Genomic DNA, 24240 nt, shown 5'->3' with positions numbered 1-24240 from the left:
AAAAGAAGTCGACACAAATATGAAAAAAAGCAGTAAAACATTAACAGTAAAAAACAGCCTGATTACATCCATGAATGTTAATGTTTGCTGAATAGTTAAATCACAATGTATTAACTCCTGCTTTATATTTTTCCTTTAACTTCCAATCAGCTGATAAAAAAATGGAAACGCTCCTTTGCATTCTTTAACATGTTTGGCATCATTTTCCTCCCCAATATTGTAAATTATTTTCTTTTTTGCGCGTCATGCAGAACAATTGTGAGAAAAGCTGAACCATATTGGTAAAGGCAAATGGCAGCATATAAAAATTTTGACAGTGATTTGAAACTTGATCTTAAATCTTCTTCTGAAATATCCGGGTTGTTTTTTGAGTGGGAAAACACCTGTCCCACTCATGCACCCTGAACATCGGTGCCCCCCAGGGCTGTGTACTGAGCCCAGGGCTGGACTGGCCATCTGGCGTACCGGGCGATGCCCGGTGGGCCGAAGCACATTTTTGGGCCGGCACAGGGGGTGTCATAATTTCACCGTCATATATACATATACATCCTTTTTGTCGATCGCGACGGCCCATTGGTTGATTTTCTTGAAGGACATTGGACTAATCCAATGAAATCTCTCAGCCCTCCTCGGCCTCTTGACCAAAGTTATCACATTTTGCCGTTTGAGTTGGCCGGAAGTGGAGAGGAGCAAAGATGGAGAAACGGCCCAAACGAAAGTAGGGCGCTGAAAAATTGCGCGAATAAACGCTTAAAAGCCTGCAAGTCGATGCAGCAAAATGCTGCTAAATAAGTGACATGTTTGCCGTTGCTTCCACTACTTCACCTGCGGCAGCGACTGCTGCTGCCATGATAGAAAAAGAAGCCGAAGTTCAGAGGGAGTCGGAGGAAAAGGAGTAGGAGGAGAAGGAGGAGGAGGATGGAGGGAGAGACGTGACACAGCAGGGACAGATCGACGAGGTCACATTAACTTTAAAACTATACCTTAACTGATTCCAGCTCTCTTTCTTTTCTTGATCATCTATGCATCTCTCTCTCTATCTTTCTCTCTCTCAATCTCTCTCTTCATACTTTAAGGTTCCTTTTTGGTGAAGAGCTCCACTTTAAATTCAAGTTGGTAATTTTGACAGTTTGTCATACAATTTTAAATAAAGTCCCTGTGACAAGTGACAGAGTGTATCTTTTTTTTTTTTTTTAACATTGTTACTCTCTTCCACGTAGGCTGCTGCATTTTTTTTTTTTTTTTTTTTTTTTGAAACAATACAATGTGCACATATATCCTCTGGTATGTTGTATGGCTTGGCATATTGTATAAATAATCATGGTGGGCCACCATGACCAAAAATGCCAGGGCCATATTTTGGTCCCAGTCCAGCCCTGACTGAGCCCTCTGCTGTACTCACTGTACACTAATGACTCTTTGTCCACATCAGACTCTAACACCATCATCAGGTTTGCTGATGACAGCAGTGGTGGGTCTGACCTCCAACAGCAACGAGGAGAACTATTGGATGGAGATGACCCACCTGGAGGAGTGGTGCAGAGACAACAGCCTCCTCCTGAACATCAGCAAGACCAAGGAGCTGATTGTGGATTACAGCTAGAAGCAGCAGAGGGAATAACATCCACTCAGGATCAGCGGAACAGAGGTGGAGAGAGTGGAGAGCTTCAAGTACCTGGGTGTTAACATCGTCATGTGATGACCTGACGTGGTCCTGTCACATCAACACCCTGGTGAAGAAAGCTCGACAGTGTCTCTACCACCTCAGATGTCTGAGGGACTTCAAGCTCCCTCTCAAGGTGCTCAGGAACTTTTACACCTGCACCACTGAGAGTGTTTTGGCTGAGAGTATCATCACCTGGATGGGCAGCAGCACCCAGCAGGACTTCTTGGCCCTGAGGAGGGTGATCCGCTCGGCTGAGCATCAGAACCACCCTCCCCAACCTGCAGGACATTTACAACAAACGCTGCAGGTTAAAGGCCAGGAAGATTGCTAGTGAGCCCATCCACCCCAGCCACAGACTGTCCTCTCTGCTACCATCAGGACAGCGTTACTGCTGCCTGAAGAAAAACACAGAGAGGATGAGGAGGAGTTTCTTCCTACAGGCTGTCCACCTGCTGAACCTGAAACAATAGACTCAATAGACAATCAACCTGCATATCAACCATACTGTTAACACTTCACCTTGTATGTTATTTTGCACTATTTGACACTTTTATATTTATTTTGCTTATTTCTATGTATGTATGTATGTATGTATGTATGTATGTATGTATAGATAGATAGATAGATAGATAGATAGATAGATAGATAGATAGACAGACAGACAGACAGACAGACAGACAGACAGACAGACAGACAGACAGACAGACAGACAGACAGACAGACAGACAGATAGATAGATAGATAGATGCATATTTATTTCTTGTATATCTTTATTCTTATTATTCTTATTGTTTTGGTCTGGAACAGGTGCACAATACATTTCACAGCGCATTATATTATGTATAATTGTGTTTGTGATAAATAAAGGTCTTGAATCTTGAATCTTGAATCTTGAATCTTGAATCTTTTCTCCTGACAAGATCCTTGCTTGTGTTGTATCTCCTCTCAGATGTATTAGGGTCGTTCCAAGATTGTAGGACATTTGGGCTTCAAAATGTTTGAAAAATAAACCATCTCTTTTATAGTTTTCTGCTCCATATTCATCAATAATAGGTAATAAACTATCAAAGGCTTGATTGGCTCAGCTTACACATCAGTGGTACCATTTTTATTTCATGTTTTATTCGTTGTTTGCTAACCCTACTCTAATCACAGTAACACGGTTGCTAATCCATGCTAATGTGATCTTTTTCTCAGCAGTAGAAGCTTGATATTTAGCTGTTACTGCTGACCAAGAGGACAAACTGACTGATGGAAAACAGTCAAGAAAAAAGTAAAAAGAATTATTATTAGAATTAATCTCATCCTGATAATATGAATAACTGGGTTGCATGAGGTAGAGTGAGACAATCAATGCTGACAATGTTATGAAAATATGAAAAATAGAAGAGAGGACATAGCTTTGCTCTACCCATTCTTTTGGAAAACTGTTTGATGATGTTAATTCCAGCGTTTCATGTGATTCAGTGTTTTCTTCTTCTACCAGCTAAAAAGGTTATGCTAATAAGGCTGTTGTGGGACACACGTTCATTACATTATAATTATTATTTCAAATATTATGTTGATTAACTTTTTTTCCCCATAATTACCAGAGACATCAATGAAAAAAAATAATACCAAAAAAAAAGGTTAGGTTGCATTTTAACTGTTTTATTTGAGATTCAATTTGGTTATCAGGGGGGTGGGACAAGAGAAAAAAATGGCATTTTAGGAGGAACTCCAGACTTATTTGGTGTTTTAAAAAATATTTTCAAACATTCTTTTCTCCTATTTCTTGTTAGATTTGGTCTAAGGACAAGTAAATTTACACAACAACTGCACGTTTTAGTATTTTGTACATGGATTATTTGAAATTTGATGGGTGGGGTGCAAAATGTCCTCCAATTCTGGAACAGACTGCACAAATTTTATAATACTGTTCAACAGTTTGGGGTCACTTAGAAATGTCCTTATTTTTGAAAGAAAACCATTTCTTTCAATGAAGATAACGTTAAATGAATCAGAAATACAGTCTAGATATTGTTAATGTGCTAAATAACTATTCTAGCTGGAAACAGCTGATTTTTAATGGAATATCTACATAGAGGTACAGAGGAATATTTCCAGCAACCATCACTCCTGTGTTCTAATGCTACATTGTGTTAGCTAATGTTGTTGAAAGGCTAATTGATGATTAGAAAACCCTTGAGCAGTTATGTTAGCACATGGATAAAAGTGTGAGTTTTCATGGAAAACATGAAATTGCCAAAAGTTTGAAGGGTAGTGTATGTGACGAACATTTTGAGTCAGTGTAGTTTCTGAATGGTTGTTGTTGTAATTCTCTTTTCCTCCTGCGGGGGGCAATAATGTGTTCGGCGCTGTTTAAACCGGCGCTGGAAGCCGCCGGTGCCGCAGAAGAAGAGCAGGGAGCCGTTCCATGGAGGAGGGAGGAGGAGGAGGAGGAGGAGGAGGAGAGGAAGAGGGGAAGAGGGGAAGAGGTAGTGATGGCTGATCGAGGCTTTGTTGAAGCTTCGACACTTCATTCAAAACATGGTTCATTACTCGAGGCCTCAATGACACACAGTGCTCGAGTAGGACATCTAGTGGTCAATAAAATGAAGTGCAATCAAGACGTGGTCGTTCATGGATTGTTTTGGATTTGATTCGCCATGCACACATTCCTGTTTGACTACACTAGATGATTGTATGGGTTGTAGTGGACACAAAAATAATATTACTAGTAATAATAATGACAATAACTATTGAAGAGCACGTTTCTTATTTCCCATGTTTGTCTGTATCCCTATATACTCTTTGCTTATATTCTGTGTTATGAAACATTTAAACGGTGCTGCTACATTCATGAGATGCTCTACAAATACAGACTGATGTCATTTTCACATGGGGCTGGTGCAAATAAAGATTTTATGGATTATTATGGATTTTGGCAAAGTATGTCTTGGGGTTTATTGGTAAAGAGGTCAGTAAAGAGGGTGTGCTTATGTAACTGGTTATGAGTTTTTATTGGGAAATAATTTATCAACAGTTTTGGGACCACTGTTCCCTCTAAGCTGCGCGTGTGCGCAATTGCGCACTGCTGACACGGTCTCCGCGCACAGAAAATCTGCGCTGCGCACAAAAAAAAATCCAACCTAAATTGTAAATAAAATAAACACGTAACAATTCATTCTGTGCTATTTTTCAGTGTGAGTCAGTGAGTGACCGGTGACTGGCTGCTGCAGCCAATGATGCGATTCACATACGTATTTACCATAGACTGTATATAATGGTATTTACGCAGCTAATCAACGTCAGGCGTCCTTATGTGCAGCCACCGTTGTTCTCATAGATATGAATGAGTAGATAGGACACGCCCCTTTGAGCTGCGTGCTACAGCGAGGCTAAGCTAGTGGGGGCAAAGTTTCAGTGCATTCCGTTGATGTAGACGGCGTGAAAACGGAAACAAGTATGCCGTCTCACTGTGCTGCATACAGTTACACACTACGTCGTACGATTGAGACAAGGAAACTTGGAATGACTTTTCATAGGTAAGAATAGTTTTTGGCTCTTTTTTCATTATGAAATCTTGTTGAGAGCTTCCAGTCTATGAGAGCTAACTAGTTAGCCACGAGCAAAACACTAATGCGAGCTAGCAGCTTGACAGGCAAATACCAGACGATTAATAGTAGCTGTAGTATAGTTGTACAAGCAGTAGTAGTAATACTAAAAGTACAAGCAGCAGTAGTAGTATAAACAGCTGTCAGAGTCGTAGAAGTATCAGCATTTGTAATAGTATTACAAGTTGTAGTAGCAGTGCCAGTATCAGCAGCAGTAGTGTCCTACCACTACTACTAGTAGTAGTCACATTGCTATTACTACCACCAATACTACCAATAGTACTTATAAAGCCTAACTCATGTATATCCAGATTACCATCTATGTTCTTCCTCCAAACCCATTTTATGATTGGGATTACAGGCAGTTCTTTAGGACTGCTCTCAAATAATAGAAATGTTACTAAACAAGGTTATACTTATCAAATTAAATAGCTCTGGTCTCCAGTATACTGGCGAATTCGGTTATTTGTACTTAATTTATTAGCATGATTTCTTTTTAATATGTTGTCTACAGACTTAATTACTTCTCTGTCTACTTTTCTTACTCCATGTAGGTTTCCCAGAGACTATGGGTTGAGGAGGAATTGGAAGTTTGTCGGCTTAGACCTGGTGTCATTCCATCAGTGTTAAACTTCCCGGCTCATCTTGGAAGAGTACGTGCCAGAAAGACCACGACCAAGCAGCCTTGAGATCTTAGGCAGCGTCTCCCTCAGGTGGGTGTCGACAGTGTTCACGGTCAGGTCTGTAGAGGGGGGAGGCCGCCACCCACCTCCCCGCCTACTCTCTACCCAGACTCCGCCTTGGCCCCACCCATGTGGTGACTTTATTAACTACGATGCCAAAGGGACGATGAAATTACTTCTTTTCCTCTGATCTGTAGCTCAGTGAGTTAAGGGTTTATCTGTAGAGCTGCAGGTTGCTGGTTCAAGACCAGACCCTTCTTAAATTTTATCAAAATCCTGACAAAGAAAAATGCCAGTGGCAGGTCTTGAACCTACTACCTTACACTTAGTAATCTCTCTTCTTATCCCCTGAGCTACTCACTCAGATACTTATTTATTTATTTTTTTTGCGCATTTATCATCGATTTTTTTGCCATTTTCGAGTTTTTTTAACTTGAGTCTCGACTCGATCGTTTTTCTCAGGAGGTTGGACTTTAGCCTTTGTGCTGGAGGGTTGAACCCTCAGTTCCAAGACTTTCAAAGCCTCCAGACCTCCCGAGTCCTCAGGACCTGAGCTTTCAGACAGTCTGAGGGCTGAAATTTTCTAAGTCCCACAGTAGTTCTCTGTTAGATTGAACTTCCAGACAGTCCAAAGACTGATATCTTCTAAGTTCCTGAGTACTTCTCTGTTAGTTTGAACCTTCAGACAGTCTGTTAATGTTTCGATTAAATCTTTAAGGTTTTTCTTTTTAAATGTTTTACCACCTTTTAATGTTTAATTTTCTTTTTAAATCCTTCATTGTATTTTCTGTGTAATTCCTATTTGAACTTTTATTGTCTTTAAGATATAATTTTCTAATTAAACATTTAATTTTTTAATTAAATGTTTTGTCTTTTTATTGGATAGGTGTAGTGAGAGACAGACAGGAAACAGGGGAGAAGAGTCAGGGGAAGACTTGCAGCAAAGGGCCACGAGCGAGACTCGAACCCGGGACGCTGCGTCAGGAACCAGCCCCCGTACATAGGTCACCTGCTTAACCCGTTGAGCTATATGGGCACCCATGTTGTGTCTTTTTAAGAGTTTAATAATCTGATTAAATGTTTTGCATTTTTAAAAATGTTTCACATTCTTCTTGTTTAATTGTATTTTTTAAATGTTTAATGATGGAAAATACTTTATCTGTAATTTCTAATATTTGTATTTTAAAAATTTTGTTTAATTTCATAATGACATGTATTGTATCTTGTTGAATTATCTCATTCAATATTTTTGTCTGTTTAATAGAGTTAAACATTAAATTACATTAAATTATATTAAACAGACAAAATATTCAGACAGTCTGAGGACTGAATTTTTAAAAGTTTCTCAGTACTTCTCTGTTAGTTTGAACTTTCTGGTTAACAGAAGCCTTAAAACTTGTGACCATGAGTCTTGATTTCACATTTAGACCATCCATCTGAGTTCTTCTCAGACCTTCACCTGTGGGTTTTTTAGAAATCCTCAACAAACTTTGATTCTCTTCACTGAACAGTAAAGTTTGTGGAGATCAGAAGGTAACATGAGTTTGATCAATGCCTTCAACTACTAGTAGACTTTATCTGGAAAGCAGTTTTCTGAAATGAGTTCTTAGTAAATCTATCCACAATCAAACCAAGAACATAGAAAGAGGAAATGTTTGAAGAAACAACTTGATGTTTTCGTTTCAGACTAGAAAACGCTTTAAGACCTTCATCTGTCTTTGCTCTTTTTCATCGTTTTATTGTCTCTTCTGTTTAATTTGATCTTCTAAAGTCTAACTGGTGTCTTTTCAAATGTTTCATCTTTAGTTTGATTCTTCTTAAACATTTAGTTTTGCTCTTTTCTCACCTTTTATTCTTTTCTAATGTCTGATTTGATTTCCAAATGTTTTGTCTTTTTAATGTTTAATTGTTTTTCCAAATGTTTTATTGGCTTGTTTGAGTTTGTTTTCTTTCCTAATATTTAATGTTTCGATTAAATCTTTAAGGTTTTTCTTTTTAAATGTTTTACCACCTTTCAATGTTTAATTTTCTTTTTAAATGCTTCATTGTATTTTCTGTGTAATTCCTATTTGAAGTTTTATTGTCTTTCAGATGTAATTTTCTAATTAAACATTAAATTTTTTAACTAAAGGTTTTGTCTTTTTTTTGGCCTTTTATCGGATAGGCATAGTGAGAGACAGACAGAAAACAGGGGAGAAGAGTCGGGAGAAGACTTGCAGCAAAGGGCCGGGAGCGGGAATCGAACCCGGGCCGCTGCGTCGGGGACCAGCCTCTGCACATGAATCACCCACTTAACCCGTTGAGCTATACGGGTACCCATGTTTTGTCTGTTTAAAGGTTTAATGATCTAATTAAATGTTTTGCATTTTTTAAAATGTTTAATAGTGTTCTTGTTTAATTGTATTTTTTTTTTTAAATGTTTCATGATGGAAAGTATTTCATCTGTAATTTGTAATATTTGTATTATGAAAAATTTGTTTAATTTCATACTGACATGTATTGTATCGTGTTGAATTATCTCATTCAATATTTTGTCTGTTTAATATAATTTAATGTAATTTAATGTTTAACTCTATTAAACAGACAAAAATATTGAATGAGATAATTCAACACGATACAATACATGTCAGTATGAAATTAAACAAATTTTTCATAATACAAATATTACAAATTACAGATGAAATACTTTCCATCATGAAACATTTAAAAAAAAAAATACAATTAAACAAGAACACTATTAAACATTTTAAAAAATGCAAAACATTTAATTAGATCATTAAACCTTTAAAAAGACAAAACGTTTAATTACAAAATTAAATGTTTTATTAGAAAATTACATCTTAAATTTCTTAATTAGATTATTAAGCCTTTAAGAAGACAAAACATTTAATTAAAAAATTAAATGTTTAAATAGAAAATTACATCTTAAAGACAATAAAACTTCAAATAGGAATTAAACAGAAAATACAATGAAGCATTTAAAAAGAAAACTAAACATTAAAAGGTGGTATATTTACATATATATATATATATATATATATATATATATATATATATATATATATATATATATATATAAATAAATAAATAAATAAATAAATAAATAAAAATTTAATTGTAATTAATGTTTAAGTCTATTAAACAGACAAAATATTGAATTAGATAATTCAGCAAGATACAATACATGTCATTATGAAATTAAACAAAATTTTTAAAATACAAATATTAAAAATTACAGATAAAATATTTTCCATAATTAAACATTTAAAAAATAAAATTAAAGAATATTAAACATTTTTAAAAATGCAAAACCTTTAATTAGATTATTAAACCTTTAAAAAGACAAAACATTTAATAAAAAATTAAATGTTTAATTAGAAAATTACATCTTAAATTTCTTAAATCTTTTTCATAATAAAACTTTTTAAAAGTTTTATTATATGAATTTTTTTTTGTTTGATTTAATTGCTTTTTGTTATGTAGTTTATTTCTTTAATCTTCTTTTTCTGTCAAGATTTCAACCCCAACCTTAAAAATGAAATAAACCCTGAAATCACAATGAAAATACTTCTGTTGTCACAATCATGAGTTAGTCAATTATTCAGTTTATCAATTCAACTTTATTTGTTTAGCACCTTTTACACAGATGACAAAACGAAACAAGCAAAGAGAAAAAACTATGATTAAAACTCAAAAACATTTAAAAAAAAAAAAAAAAAAAACATTTAACATGGTAATAAAATATGTTCTGTCCAGGGGATGGAGGGAGTTTATTGAAATCTTCTTGGGCTCACATGGGAAATCATTTAAAATATAAACTTGATATTCAGTCTAAGGAAACTGCAGAGCAACAGAAGAACCAACCATATCTCCTGTTTTCTCCTTTAATGAGTCGACTCTTCTTGTGCTTTCAGACCAAAGAACTACAGACTCTTCACAACCTGCTCAAACTCTTGGTACAGGACCTCACCACACGGGTCAAGAAGGTTTCTGTCTCATTTCTACTCTGAAGCTCACCTTCTCCTGCTCAAACTGCTGACAAATGTTTCTGCTGCTCTAAAGTCTGGTCTCCAGAACTTCCTAAAAACTCTCAAAGTCTCTTCTGCTGCAGGTTGCTTTGTAGAACTGTTGCAGAAAACCTCACTAAACCACATGGAGGGGCCTCAAGATAGTCGTCCAAATGAAACCATACAAAAACCAAACTAGCACAACCCAAATGCTAAAGTCTCCTGCAGCCTACCAGAGAACCTCTGAGAACAGAGAATCAGGACAGGAACTCTTACCTTCTGGACAATCAACATCGGTTCTCAAACAAGAACACAGAATGTGTCTGATCAAAAACCTCTAAAGACTCACTACAGCCAAGATAAAGACACAACTCAGCTGCACCAAATCCACTAATCACTGCACACAGTAGCACCATGTGTTAACTGTGGCTAAAGAACCACATTTACCAAGACAACTATCCAGTACAAAGCCCTAAAACACACCAAGAAACACATTAAAGACGATGTTACTGCTGGAAGCTGCAAGCCAACACCTAAAGAACAAACTAAAGCAATGGAGCTAAACCCGGATCTGTGGTGAAGAGAATCAGAGGAAATGTTTGTCTGCAGCTAAATAAAGCAGGAAGACACTGAGCTGCTCAGGTGTTCCTGATAACACCTAGCAGCCACCTGGACAGCCAATAGGAACACAGCCACCTGGACAGCCAATAGGAACACAGCCACCTGGACAGCCAATAGGAACACAGCTTCCTGGAAGTCCAGAGGGCTGGGTTAGTGAAGGAAATTTAGTTTAAAGTTGAGGCAGAAAGTTAACAAAGAAAGCTGAAAACCACCTTCTGATACCTGAAATCTCTGAGTTTTCACACAAAGAACACCTGAACATGTCAAACTGGTTCCATAGTAGAACCATCATTGTAAAAACGTCATAGTATGGTGTGTTGCTCAAAAAACATTAGGACCCGGCTGTCAGGGGACAAACATGTAAGAAACATGAGAACAGAGAGAACCCAACCAGTAGGTCACAGTTTATCATCCCCCAGTCATCTCCTGAAGTCCATATGGTGAGAGACATCAGTATCTGGTTGTTCATTTACCAGAGGATGCTTATAATCATGCTGATGTGGTCTGTACTCGACAGTATTTTAGTGACTCAATAAATGCCTAAGTTGTTTTTTTAAAAATGCTTTTTAGTTTTTAATAAACATTTAAGAGCCTATATGTAATCAATAAATGGCCTTTGACTATCTTAAGAAAAATTCACTCAGAACTCTGATATGTTAACAGTACTAAATAAATCAATAAATACATGCATACACACAAAAATAAGTTAATACATTAACTGTGTTAAGATAAGATTTAGATTTTTCAAAAAGTTGTTTATGTTTTTGCAGAATCCAGTATTACTCACTGGTTGGTCATTACATTTTATTAGTTTGATTTCACTGTTTAAAATGATGCCACCTCTTTTCAGACAGAACCTGTGATAACAAAACAATACAAAATGTTTAGTTCCGTGTTAATAAAGCACTTAAAGCTGTAAGTATGGCTAAATGCTTTTTTCAAAATTAAATATATCACTCCTTAGGTGGTAGTGGCCCCAAGTTCAGTAAAGTTGGAAAGATATTCACAGATTCAGACTTCCAGCATCAATAACTCGTTAGATATAGGTTGTCAAAACATAAACGGTGCCTCTTTCCCATTGTTGCAAGGCAGACAATGTGCTACAAGCCCAGTTTTATCAAAAGTAGCTGTCTTTCAAGCTACAGGAATAACATTGGTGTCTATGGAGTGAACAGGGTCCGTCTGCAATTTGCAAAACTGCTGCAACAGTAGAGACAAATATTCAATAACTTCACTCTTATACATTGTAGTGTCACTAAAATCACTGCAGCCTTCAACGGGCTCCTGTTGACAAAGTGTCTTAACAGAAATGTAAATGCTGTAATTTGATTCTTTTAATGAACCATGTAACTTGAATGGATGTGATGCTGGTGTGACCACAGTGCACACGTCTGATGTTGCTAAGAGTGGTCCAAGGGACGCTCAGGGAGTTTGTGTGTTTGCTCAGACTCATGAAAAATTACAGGGAACATTGTTTGGGACTCAAGCAGTTCCTTCTTTTACTCACTATCTCCCCAGCCTTAGAAAAAAAAAACCTGTTCACACGGCACAGATGAGGCTGAGGTACACAGGAAATGTTTGGCTCCATTGTACAAGTTTGGGTAAACAGTTTTGTGGGTTGCCCAGTAAGCCAGTGGGTCTGCCGTTCTTTCTACAATTGCATTCGCTGTGGCGCTTTGCATTTGCCAGGCTCTACTTGCGTCTTCGTCTAATAGGCTCCACAGTTGAACTGGAAAATATTGAAGATCATCATCATCATCACCAGAAATGTCAGTCATTCCCTATTCAGAAGAGAAAAAGAATACCTGTGGAAGGTGCTGCTGGTGGTGGAGGACGAGGCTGTGGTGGTGCTTGTGACGTAGATGACTGCTGCTTGGCATTCTTTATGTTAATTGTTGTGCATTCTGTTATTAAATGTTCTTTCACACTGGCTGCCACTCTGATTGGTGAATCCAAAAGTTTTGAACTGCAGAGCCACGAGTGTAGCAACAGTCAGTGAACTGTTCTTTTCTTTGGTTTGTAGTCTGTCAGCTAAGCACCTGACAAAGTTCTGTGCCAGGTGTTGTAGCATGGGGGTGGTGAGTTGGGAATATATATATATATATATATATATATATATATATATATATATATATATATATATATATATATATATATATATATATATATATATATATATATATATATATATATATATATATATATTCTCTACGAAATATGAAATCTGACATACTACTAACTCTCAAAGCAAAAACAACAGCAAAAAAACCAATCTATTCTGCGAAAAACAATTCAAATGAACAACACTAAATAGGGATCTCCTATCCCGGAACACTCGATCCCGCTGAGTGATTCACATAACAAACCGAACCAATCAGGTGATTCGAAGCGGTTGAGTGCGTCAAACGTCACGAGTCACGTGACCAAACCACGCCTCGGCACAGTGGCTCGATACGTTTGCTTCATGAGCTACAGCGCATGTGTCGAAGCCTCGGGTATCAGAGGACCATCACAAGGAAGAGGGGAAGAGGACCGTAGAGGAGCCGTAGTCTGCAGACAACTACAGCCGGAATGGGTCGTGGAGAGGAACTCAGCGACTTCCAGCGCGGCACCGTGGTCGGATGCTACCTGTGCAAGAAGTCCATCCGGGAGATCTCCGCCCTGCTCAACCTGCCTCGGTCCACCATCAGCTCCGTGATCCTCAAGTGGAAACGCGGAGGAATAACGACGGCTCTGCCCCGGAGCGGCCGACCGCACAAGCTGAAGGAGCAGGACCGCCAGGTGCTGGAGAAGGTGGCTATGGAGAAGAGTCTGCCCTCCATAGAGGCTCTCACCGCCGAGTTTCAGACCGCCTCCGGGGCCAACGTGAGCGCCACCACCATCCGCCGGGAGCTCCACGAGATGGGCTTCCGCGGCCGAGTGTCCTCCTACAGCAAGCCGAAAGGTGTGTCCTGGAGGTCTGGGGAACAGAGCTCCGGTGGTGGTGCCAAAAAAGTGATTGTAGTCTGTTGGAGCAGTTATCATTTAGTCACTGCTATTTTTATTTAACCTGCTCTGTGACCTGTGGTTGTTTTTACCTGCAGAAGTAGTTTTGAAGGACCTATTGAACTCATTTAATGCAATTTTATTTTTGCCAAATAGTGAGTGGAGCCCCAACATTGTGACTGATTTCATTATTACTATATATATGCTATATAAAAGGCATCCAGAAGTCATGTTAATTAAAAATGACATGACACATCATAGCCTAAACATTGGAAAAAAATACTATATTGCCTTTAATGCATCCTAACTATCAGGCCTGATTATACTAGAAACTATGACTTTGAAATCAAATGATGTGTATTTGAACATATTGATTCAGATAAAAGCAGCTGTATACTTTTATAAAACTACACAAAACAGCTTCAACGTGAAACACAATCAGTTTTTTGGCACACCGGCCCCAAACACTGTGTTTTGCTTTGCCTGTGGTTGTTTTTAGCTACAGAAGTAGCTTTAAAGGACAAATTAACTCATATAATACAAATTTTTATTTGCCAAATAGTGAGTGGAGCCCCAACCTTGTAACTAATTTCATTCCTGAGGTTACATTTCAGATAATAATAACTAATATAATATAATAATAATAATAACTTGTAGGGTGATTGCAAAGGAGATAATTTCTTCATTTTTTGTCTAAAAGGCATCCAGAAATCATGTTAATTAAAAATGACATTACACACCGTAGCCTAAGCATTGGAAAAAATGCTATAGCATTGCCTTTAATACATCTTAACTGTTCGGCCTAATTACACTTGCACTTATTACACTTAGCACAGAAATAAAATGATGTGTATTTGAAAGTTTTGACTGCTTGATTGATATAAAAGCAGCTGCATACTTATATAAAACTGCACAAAACAGCTTCAACATGAAACGCAGTCAGTTTTTTTGCACAACACCGGCCACAAACACTGTTTTTACCTGCTGAAATAGCTTAAATGGACCTATTTAACTCATATAATGCAGTTTTATATTTGCAAAATAGTGAGTGAAGCCCCAACATTGTGACTGATTTCATTCCTCATTTTACATTCTAGAGATAATAGCTTGAAGGGTAATTGCAAAGGAGATAATGTCTTCATTTTATACACTGCCGTTCAAAGGTTTTGGGTCATTTAGAAATGTCCTTCTTTTTGAAAGAAAAGCAATTTCATTCAATGCAGATAACATTAAATGAATCAGAAATCCAGTCTAGACATCGTTAATGTGGTAAATGACTATTCTAGCTGGAAACGGCTGATTTTTAATGGAATATCTCCATAGGGGTACAGAGGAACATTTCCAGCAACCATCACTCCTCTGCTCTAATGGAACATTGTGTTAGCTAATGGTGTTGAAAGGCTAATGGATGATTAGAAAACCCTTGTGCTATTATGTTAGCACATGAATAAAAATGTGAGTTTTCATGGAAAACATGAAATTGTCAGAGTGGGCCCAATCTTTTGAACGGTAGTGTATATAAAAAGCATCCAGAAACACACTAAACACTGGAAAAAATACTATAAGGCTTTAATATATCTTAACTGTAAGGCCTGAATACACTTTTAAATGTGACTTTGAAATCAAATGATGTGTATTTGGACGTTTTGACTGCTAGAGTCAGATAAAAGCAGCTGTATAATTATATAAAACTGCACAAAACAGCTTCAACATGAAATGCAATCAGTTTTTTGGCACAACACCGACAGTCACGTACGCTTGTATGTCCAAATAGTTTGGGCCATGCGCTGATATTACACCTCCTTGTGACTGCTGAGACTTTGCTCAGGATTTTGGGCTCCTGGCTGCAGCATGTGTTCCCTTTCAGCAACATTAATGAAACTTGTCAAAATCACAACATGCATCAAGAAAAAGCAATTAAAGCCGACACTAATTTCACAGTGACTTTGCTTTAATTAAGGGCAGGCTGTAAATGCCTTTTGGGAGGAAAAACACCCGGTAATGAGTTTAAATCAGTCCTTATTGTCGAACAAGAAGATATCTTAGCTTTATTTTTCTGAGGGATTTTACTTCTTGTGGCTACTGGCATTTCATGAAATACCACAATTATGATCAGAATCATTGTTTTTCCAGAGAACGTTCAATATGCATCCTTGTATGTCTGGCAAACGAAAGGCTATGCTCATTCAGCCAAGACCTAATATAAGGGGAATTGCAAATGACCACAAAAGACACAAAACAACCACAAATAGATACAAAACAATCATAAAGATAAACTAAATGACCACAAAACAACAACAAAAAGACACAAAACAACCACAAATAGACACAAAACAGCCAAAAAGAGACACAAAATGATCATAAATAGGCACAAAACGGCCACAAAAAGATATAAAACTATCACAAATATACAAAACAGTTACATAGAGCTGCAAAACAACCACAAAAAGAAATGTCTGGTACACGAAAGGCTATGCTCATTCAGCAACTTACTGTAAGGGGAGTTGCTCCATGGTCAAACAGAAGTCTCTCTGTGTCCCTGTAGACCTGTCTTATAGAACCTTAAGGTTGTCGCCAAACTGTTCAGGAGGAAGCATGTTCCACTTTCGTCCTTCAGTGTTGAACATCCTGAAAACATGACTGGTTCTATCTCTGGCATATGTCACTTAATCGCTCATTCTATTGGTCTTTGACTTCTGCCTTCAATTTGGTTTTGATCATTGGCCTAGAAACTGTATATATGTTCCTCAAAACCCAGTGTTCCAGGAGAATAGAGGACACATCAGAAATAGCTTCATCTTAAGTTTTTTCCTGAGTTAAGTTCCTCACTAGCCCTATGACTTCCTTGTACATAGTTAACTTCTCCTGAAACTTTTCAACCAGAGGAAAAACTTCTGAAATAACAGTGTCATAGACATCACCTCTAACCCTAAACCTGCCCAAATTACTGGAAAATAAAGCAAAAATCAACTTGCAAGGTGTCCAAGAATGAATGAAATCAAGTGCAGGGGGTCCTTGACTTACGTTGGAGTTCCGTTCCTACGGATCATAAGTTGATTTTTGCCGTAAGTCAAAACTCCAGCGAAAATGTAAACAAAATCATTACATGTATCACGATACCGATCAGTTCTTCAGAAATGTCATGAATACCAATGATTCATTTTCATTCATTCAATCATTTTACAAGTTACAAGTTATCGAATGTAGCAAAATCCAAGGTGCCGTATAACCAGCGAATGTAAACAAAGCCGTCTTATAGTACTGCGTGACGACGTATTCGTGCGTTTGCCAACTAGTTTCACATAACCAGTTCCAACGAAACGCCATATGTTGTAAACCATGGACCCGCCCATAACCAGTTCCGACGTAATGACAAAACGCTGTAGGTCGAGGACGTCATAAACCGAGGACCCCTGTACTTCAACTCACCTTTTGAAAAAAATAAATAGTGCAGATTTGAGGTTGAACACCCTAAGCTACTGCTTATTTTTGTCTGTCAGTGTCAGTCATGCTGCAAAGCTAGTATGATGTTGTGTGATCTGCCTGGATACAAAAATATAGCAGTGTGTTTATGGTATTGACTAAATGCTTAGAAATGCTTGCTGGTTAAACAGCCACTTGTGACTTACAACAATGCAAGCAATATAATACCTGGAGAATTCTGGGTGTTGTGAGTGGTCATATGGTAACTTATCATTGTTTATGGTCTGTCAAGTGGCAAGTTAACAGAATATGTCGCCTTGTTTTTACAACTTGATCCACTTGATCACACTTAGGAGCCATAATGACGGGCAAAAAGTTAGCGAATGTAGCACAATCCAGGGTGGTGTACAACCGGCGAATGTAAACAAAGCCATCTTATAGCGCAGAGGCTGCCTCTTCATGACGATGTATTCGTCTGCTCCGCTCACCAACTAGTTCCACGTAACGATGAAACGCTGTAGGTCGAGGACGTTGTAAGTCGAGGACCCCCTGTAAAAGATTGCTTGCATTCAGTTTGGCCACATAATGGCCAACATGATTCTGATGATAAAGTTGGTGTGTTATTTAGGCCAAAATGCCTGTGGTTTTCACATATACGCCAGTAGCCAAGAGAAGCCGACTCTGGATACAAAATAAAGGTGAAAAATGTAGTTTTTTTGGATATGTGGTTAATTTGAATTCAATACCGGCATTTTCTATAATTATAGCCCTCCCCTGCTTTAATGCTTCACATGTTTAGGGACCACCTGAACTCAAAACCACTATTCTGGCTGGAATGATACTAAAAGACTCATTTTTTTTTTGTGTCATTTTGTTGTCATTTTTAATAAGCAGGACTTAGCAGCATGTGAGCCGCAATTTTTTAGCGCCTCTCATCCACTACATGTGTGTACGTTTGCACAACCAAGCCTTTAGACCCTTTTTTAATGTAAACATCATATTAGTTTACTTAAAACTCCAGCTCAAAGCTCAGCATCTCTCTTAAACACTGTCTGGTTCTTACCTTGACTCAGTGTCAGATGTACACACAGTACAGCATGGAGCAGCTGAGGTGCAAGTAATGGTCTGATGTGACAATATGTGTCTTTCAGGAGGGCAGAAGGTGGCAAAGAAGCCGGGATCTCCTGACCAAGAGGATGAAAAGGTAGATGTGTCTCGTCTGGACCTGCGTGTTGGACGCATAATAACGGCTGTACAGCTTCTAGACACCGACAGTCTGTATGTGGAACAGATTGATGTAGGCGAGGCGTCTCCCAGGACGGTAGTCAGTGAACTGGCCAAGCACATATCCTGGGCCCAGGTATAGTATCATAGTCTTATGTGATGTGAGATTAAGGAATTCTGGAACAAAATTTAATTTTTAAATGACTATTACTCCATTTTCAGTGAAATATTCAGACGGTACCTGCATTTTTTCTGCCCAAGCACCTACAGTGTCAACTAGAACACCTGTTCGAAAGGTCACTCATCATTTTACAGGCTGGATTAGGAATCTGCAGTTTCCAGCTAGAATAGTCATTTACCACATTAACAATGTCTAGATTGTATTTCTGAATCATTTAATGTTACCTTCATTTAAAAAAAAAAAGCTGCTTTGTTTTTAAAAATAAGGACATTAAATGAAGCGGCTGATTTTTAATGGAATATCTACATAGGGGTACAGAGGAACATTTCCAGCAACCATCACTCCTGTGTTCTAATGCTACATTATGTTAGCTAATGGTGTTGAAAGGCTAATTGATGATTAGAAAATCCTTGTGCGATTATGTTAGCACATGAATAAAAGTGTGATTTTTCCATGGAAAACATTAAATTGTCAAATTTTTTGAATGGTAGTGTAAACCCAATCAATTATTTTTTCCATTATATTGTTTTAGTTTGAATGGGCTGAAGCACAGAGCCTGAAGGGGAAAAAAAGGACAAAAATAAAGATGAGATTCTTTAAAATTCTGGCAATGTAGCATTCTTATATTATTGCCTCATTAGGTCCTTTCTGACTGCACATGGAAAGACAAAGCATGCTCTTTTCTATCACAGCCTTGCCACTAGTTTATTAAGGTTATTTATATGATGATGCTTGTCATTGTTTGCTCCACAATGGAGATTTTCCTATTTTGCAACAGCAATCTGAGAAAAGCCCTGTCCAGTTAAAACATGAGAAAGTAATTTACACAAAGTGAGACCCACAAAGTTTCTAAGTTTATTGGTTTTAGTAATTTAACACACTAAACCCTAAGTGACGCAAGACAGATACAGCAAAAAATCTGAGCCTTAAGGAGTGATGTTATTATTTTGTAAAACCTGCTATTCATCATCACATTGTGAGTTTTTGACTAGAATTGTTGTATGAGTTGGATTCTTAGACCAGCATTCAAACAGACGAGATCAGTTCAAAATTGTTCAAGTTGTTGTCATTTATTTTATGATGTGTTAAAAATATGTCCTTTGTAAAATGTATTTAATCTGCTGTCCGTAATGCAGATGCAGAACCGCCTGGTGGTCGTGCTGTGTAACCTGAAGCCAGTGAAGACAAGAGGGATGATGAATCAGGCTGTGATCATGTGTGCTAGCTCACCAGAAAAGATGGAAATCCTTGATCCTCCGAGTGGAGCCGAACCAGGGGACAGAGTAACTATCCAGGGATTCCCAGGTCCTAAAAGTGAACTTCTTTACCCTCACAATCTAATCTAAATGTTACCTGAATTCTCAGCCAGACAGTCACAAGAGATATGTGCTCATCAGTGAGTACCTTATTACTCTGTTGATAACACGCCTCTGCTCACGTCAGTTTTTCTGTTTGTTTTGATCATACTGCTAGTTTGTTAGGCTTTCATTGCACAATCTGGCCTGCCTCAGTATTTGGCATGTGGTAGAATGACATGTGGTGCAACAGTTAATTACACAGTTTATAGGTGTAATTCCACTTAGAGGAAATCTTAAATACACTGCCGATAAAAAGCAGTCAACCCCCTGGAACGTTTCCTTTTATTTGCTGTTCAACATTGAATCATGGTCAAAGTAATTTGGCTTTTTTTTTTTTTTTTTTTTTACATAACTCTTTCATGGGCACTGAAAACAGGATTACTCAAAGTAACATGAATGAATTAAAAACACAAAATATATGTAATTAATTTATTTGATAGGGACAGTGCACATTAATGAACATTATTTAGACAGCAACAGACGTAAATATGCCGGATTATAGCAACAATGCTAATTTAGATCCGCAGTCCCTAGACAGGTAAAAAAAAAAAAAAAAAACATGACAGTGAAACACAGGAGAATAGGTCACAATAAAAGCACTTATAAAAAGTATACAGGAAGTTAAAGGTCAGTGATCACAAGAATGGTTCACTTTCAGTCACTGTTTAAGGTGAATTTTGAAGGTTGGTAACGTGGGACACTCACTTATGGAGAGTGGAAGACTGTTCCAGATCTTACTGACCTTCACAGAAGGAACATTTTGTCCAAAGGCTGTTTTTCTGTGTGGGACCTCACAGACCCCTCTAAAGGAGGCCCTGGTCCTGAAACCACTGTGAGCCCTTTTTTTTTAAAAAGAAAGCCAGACATGGGGGGTGGTACGAGTCCATGCAACACCTTGTAGATAAAACAAGAAAATTGGAAGTTTTTAAAATTCTCAAAACTCAGTAAGTTAAAATAAGAGATTGCAAACATTTTTAGTCCATCCAGCCATCATCTATACAATTCTTTATCCTCATTAGGATCATAGGGGGGCTGGAGTTTATCCCAGGTGACTGAGGGTGAAGGTAGGAGACACCCTGGACAGGTCACCAGTCTATCACAGGGATACACATAGAGACAAACAATCACACTCACATTCACACCTGTGGACAATTTAGAGTTACCAATTCACCTTTTGACTGTGGGAGGAAGCTGGAGAACCTGGAGAAAACCCACGCATGCACAGAGAGAACATGGAAACTCCATGCAGAAAGATCCCAGGAAGGTGGGGATGTGAACCAAGGATCTTCTAGCTGCAAGGTGAAAGAGCTAACCACCAAGCCACTGTGGAGCCACAAAAATAGCCTTTTTTATAGAATAAATTCTTGGGAAAAAACGAACTGACTATGATTCAAATGGGGAAACTTCCAGGGAGGTGAATGCTTTTTAGAGGAACTATATTTCCTCTAGCTTGACAGTGACTCCATGCATGCAAAGTCAGATCCACAAAGAAATAGTTTTCTTCAATTCTGCCAGATGCCTTAGGGAGGAATTGGACAGCAACACTGAGCAGGCCTTATCGCCAAACCTCACTGCTGGCCTCACTGGTCCCTTGTGGCTCGCTGGGAGAAAAGCTCTGTAACCAGTTTACATAATGTTGTACAAAGCCTTCCTAGAAGAGCAGAGGCTCTTACAGCAGCATGTTGCTGCGGGTTTTTCTGATGTATATTCGCATGGGTATGACATGCTACAAAAAGGTTCTGCTGGATTCCTAGAAATCATAAATCCTGCACATGTTGAAAGCACAGAGAGGATTCTAATGTATCAAATTGCTTTTTTTGAATGCAGGTGAACCAGACAGAGAGCTAAACCCCAAAAAGAGGGTGTGGGAAGAGGTGCAGCCAGACCTGCGTACGGACAGCCAGTGTGTCGCCACCTACAAGGGAGCTGCCTTTGAAGTGGTTGGAAAAGGAGTGTGCAAAAGCCAAACTATGAGCGATTGTGAAATCAAATAAACTAAACAGAGCTGCCTGAAATAACTCGGTGCAAATCCCTGCAGCCGGAAAGGACCCAAGATTTTGTGGAAAGACTTCCCAGGAGGGTGGAGGCTGTGAGAGCAGAATATTAACGCTCATGGCTTTGAAATGACACATCTAGCCATCACATGGGTGTGATGATTGAGTGTCCACATGCTTTGAAAATTAACAGTGATGAACCCTCTGTTGGACCGACATGAACATGACTGTTACATACATAACTTGCCCTCAGAAAAATGGGAAATTCAACATATACACTACCGTTCAGAAGTTTGGGGTCACCTACAAATGTCCTTATTTTGAAAGAAAAGCTGTTTTTTTAATGAAGATAACATTAAATGAATCAGAAATCCAGTCTAGACATTGTTAATGTGGTAAATGACTATTCTAGCTGGAAACGGCTGATTTTTTATGGAATATCTACATAGTGATACAGAGGAACATTTCCAGCAACCATCACTCCTGTGTTCTAATGCTACATTGTGTTAGCTAATGGTGTTGAAAGGCTAATTGATGATTAGAAAACCCTTGTGCAGTTATGTTAGCACATGATTAAAAGTGTTAGTTTTCATGGAAAACAAATTGTCTGGCTGACCCCAGACTTTTGAATGGCAGTGTACATTGTAATGAAAATGTGTAGTTCTCAATTTGACCAAATGAGGGCTACATTACCCCATGATAATGTGCAGTACGTGTGTTGGCTTGCTTCAGTGTGACATGAAAACACTAATATCCAGCATGGTTGAAAGAAAAGCGAAATTCTTTCAGAGAATTCTGCTTTCTTGAGAACTATTTTGTAAAGTATTATGTTTTCCCGTGAGACTGTAAATGTCATTTCAATTGAACAATGGTGGTGCAAAAGTCCCTTCGAGAAAGGGGACATTGAACAGTTTTGCTTTTTGTAACAGTGTTGATATGAGTTGAAAATGAATCCAGTCTGTCAGACGTCAAAATGAGCTACTTGTTCTTAACCATATGAGCACACTTGTTTATCATCAAATGATGGACATTAGTCGCTGTGCCATGTATCGGTGTGCTTATATATCCTAGTGTTTCATATAATACAATTTTTATCTGTTATCCAAACAAATCCCAGATTCCCAGGAACTTTTAAAACAGATGTTTCTGTGTCATTGGTTTGGATATGAAAGTGTTTTGCTGCTTCTTCACCCAAGAACTTTTGTATCTGTCTTTTGAATATTACTACAAACTAGCTGACTTTTATATGTCGTACACAATGAAACGTGTTTGAGCTTAAATACTCAATGTCTGATGAGCATATTTATCATTTTAAGAAAAAATAAATAAACCAACGTGTCTTGGGTTTCAAAACACGCTGTCTTCATGCTGTTCCTGTGTCCAAGCCATGCCCAGAAAATGACCAAAAAAAAAGCAAAACCAAACACGCAAAGCTTTTCTTCCCCTTTTTCATAGGAAGAACTGAACAACTGCTCTTAAAGAATGGGGATGTGATTCAGGAACTGAGAAGTGGAAAAGACACGATGTTACTGGTACTTTTTTGACTGTACAGGACGGGGAACGGAATCACGCTTATTATAAACAAAAATGTTATTCATTACATCACAAGGAAATGAAAAAAGAAAATCCATCTTATCCAGTTACCACAATAAAAGTACACTGCTGCACTTACTGTTACACTGTTCTACCTGTCAGTCACATCTACTGTTCCCTCTAAGCTGCTGACACGGTCTCTGTGCACAGAAAAAAAAATCCAACCTAAACTGAAAATGAACTAAACGCATAACAATTCATTCTGTGCTATTTTTCATTGTGAGTCAGTGAGTGACCGGTGACTGGCTGCTCCAGCCAATGATGCGATTCACATCCGTATTTACGCAGCTAATTACGTCATTGACAGGCGTCCTTCTGTGCAGCTACCGTTGTTGTCATAGATATGCTAGCAGAGCGGTGTGGCCGATGTGGAGGGAAGACATGCTAATGATGCTAAGTGCTGCTTATGTTGACCCTCTGTAATAATGGCAAAACGAACGGGCAGTGGCACATCCCCTCACCAGGCCAAATTAAATTTAAAAAAGCGATTCTTTTAAGATAGAATGGCTGTCTTGGGGTTGCCACCCGTCCTTTAAAATACGGAATCGTCCTTTATTTGACAATTAATTGTTGCGTCCCATATTGAATCAATACGGGACGCAAATTGATCAAAACTGTATCATGAACAAGATAAAACACAGGAAATATTAAGGGCAGCCAATTTCATCTTCGTAGGACCTATATGTAGCGAGGACCCGATGCGTGGTCCAGCGGAGAAGTTAGGTAAAGTTGGTAAGATATTCACAGATTCGGACTTCCGGCATGAATAACTCATGAGATATACGTTGTAAAAACATAAACAATGCCTCTTTCCCATCGTTGTAAGCTAGACAATGTGCTACAAGGCCAGTTTTATCAAAAATCGCTGCCTTTCAAGCTGCAGAAATAACATTGATGTCTATGCACAGC

General features: G+C 38.2%; 1 protein-coding gene and 1 long non-coding RNA gene across 4 annotated transcripts; both read left to right on the top strand.

The window, feature by feature from the left end:
* The first annotated feature begins 4524 nt into the window (after window positions 1–4524).
* Window positions 4525–12503, top strand: LOC129348707 (uncharacterized). Of its 2 annotated transcripts, XR_008601360.1 has the most exons (3): window positions 4597–5193; window positions 5817–5975; window positions 9860–12503. It is a non-coding gene; the product is annotated as an uncharacterized LOC129348707 (long non-coding RNA). The 2 variants fall into 2 exon arrangements; XR_008601359.1 differs by having other exon boundaries at window positions 4525–5975.
* Window positions 12504–13050: 547 nt separating this feature from the next.
* On the top strand, window positions 13051–23076 carry LOC111568838 (aminoacyl tRNA synthase complex-interacting multifunctional protein 1-like). Of its 2 annotated transcripts, none has more exons than XM_023270678.3 (4): window positions 13051–13517; window positions 18133–18185; window positions 19523–19691; window positions 21572–23076. In XM_023270678.3, exons 1-4 carry the CDS (start codon window positions 13145–13147, stop codon window positions 21736–21738), a joined length of 762 nt encoding a protein of 253 aa, XP_023126446.2. In that variant the 5' UTR covers window positions 13051–13144; the 3' UTR covers window positions 21739–23076. The 2 variants fall into 2 exon arrangements, with proteins under 2 accessions (XP_023126446.2, XP_023126444.2); XM_023270676.3 differs by having other exon boundaries at window positions 13052–13517; window positions 18133–18341.
* The last annotated feature ends 1164 nt before the right edge of the window (window positions 23077–24240 follow it).

Source organism: Amphiprion ocellaris, chromosome 4 (assembly GCF_022539595.1).
Source record: "Amphiprion ocellaris isolate individual 3 ecotype Okinawa chromosome 4, ASM2253959v1, whole genome shotgun sequence".
Lineage (NCBI taxonomy): Eukaryota > Metazoa > Chordata > Actinopteri > Pomacentridae > Amphiprion > Amphiprion ocellaris.
The sequence above is the reverse complement of the archived record's forward strand: the minus strand, read 5'-3'. Positions and strand labels throughout refer to the sequence as shown.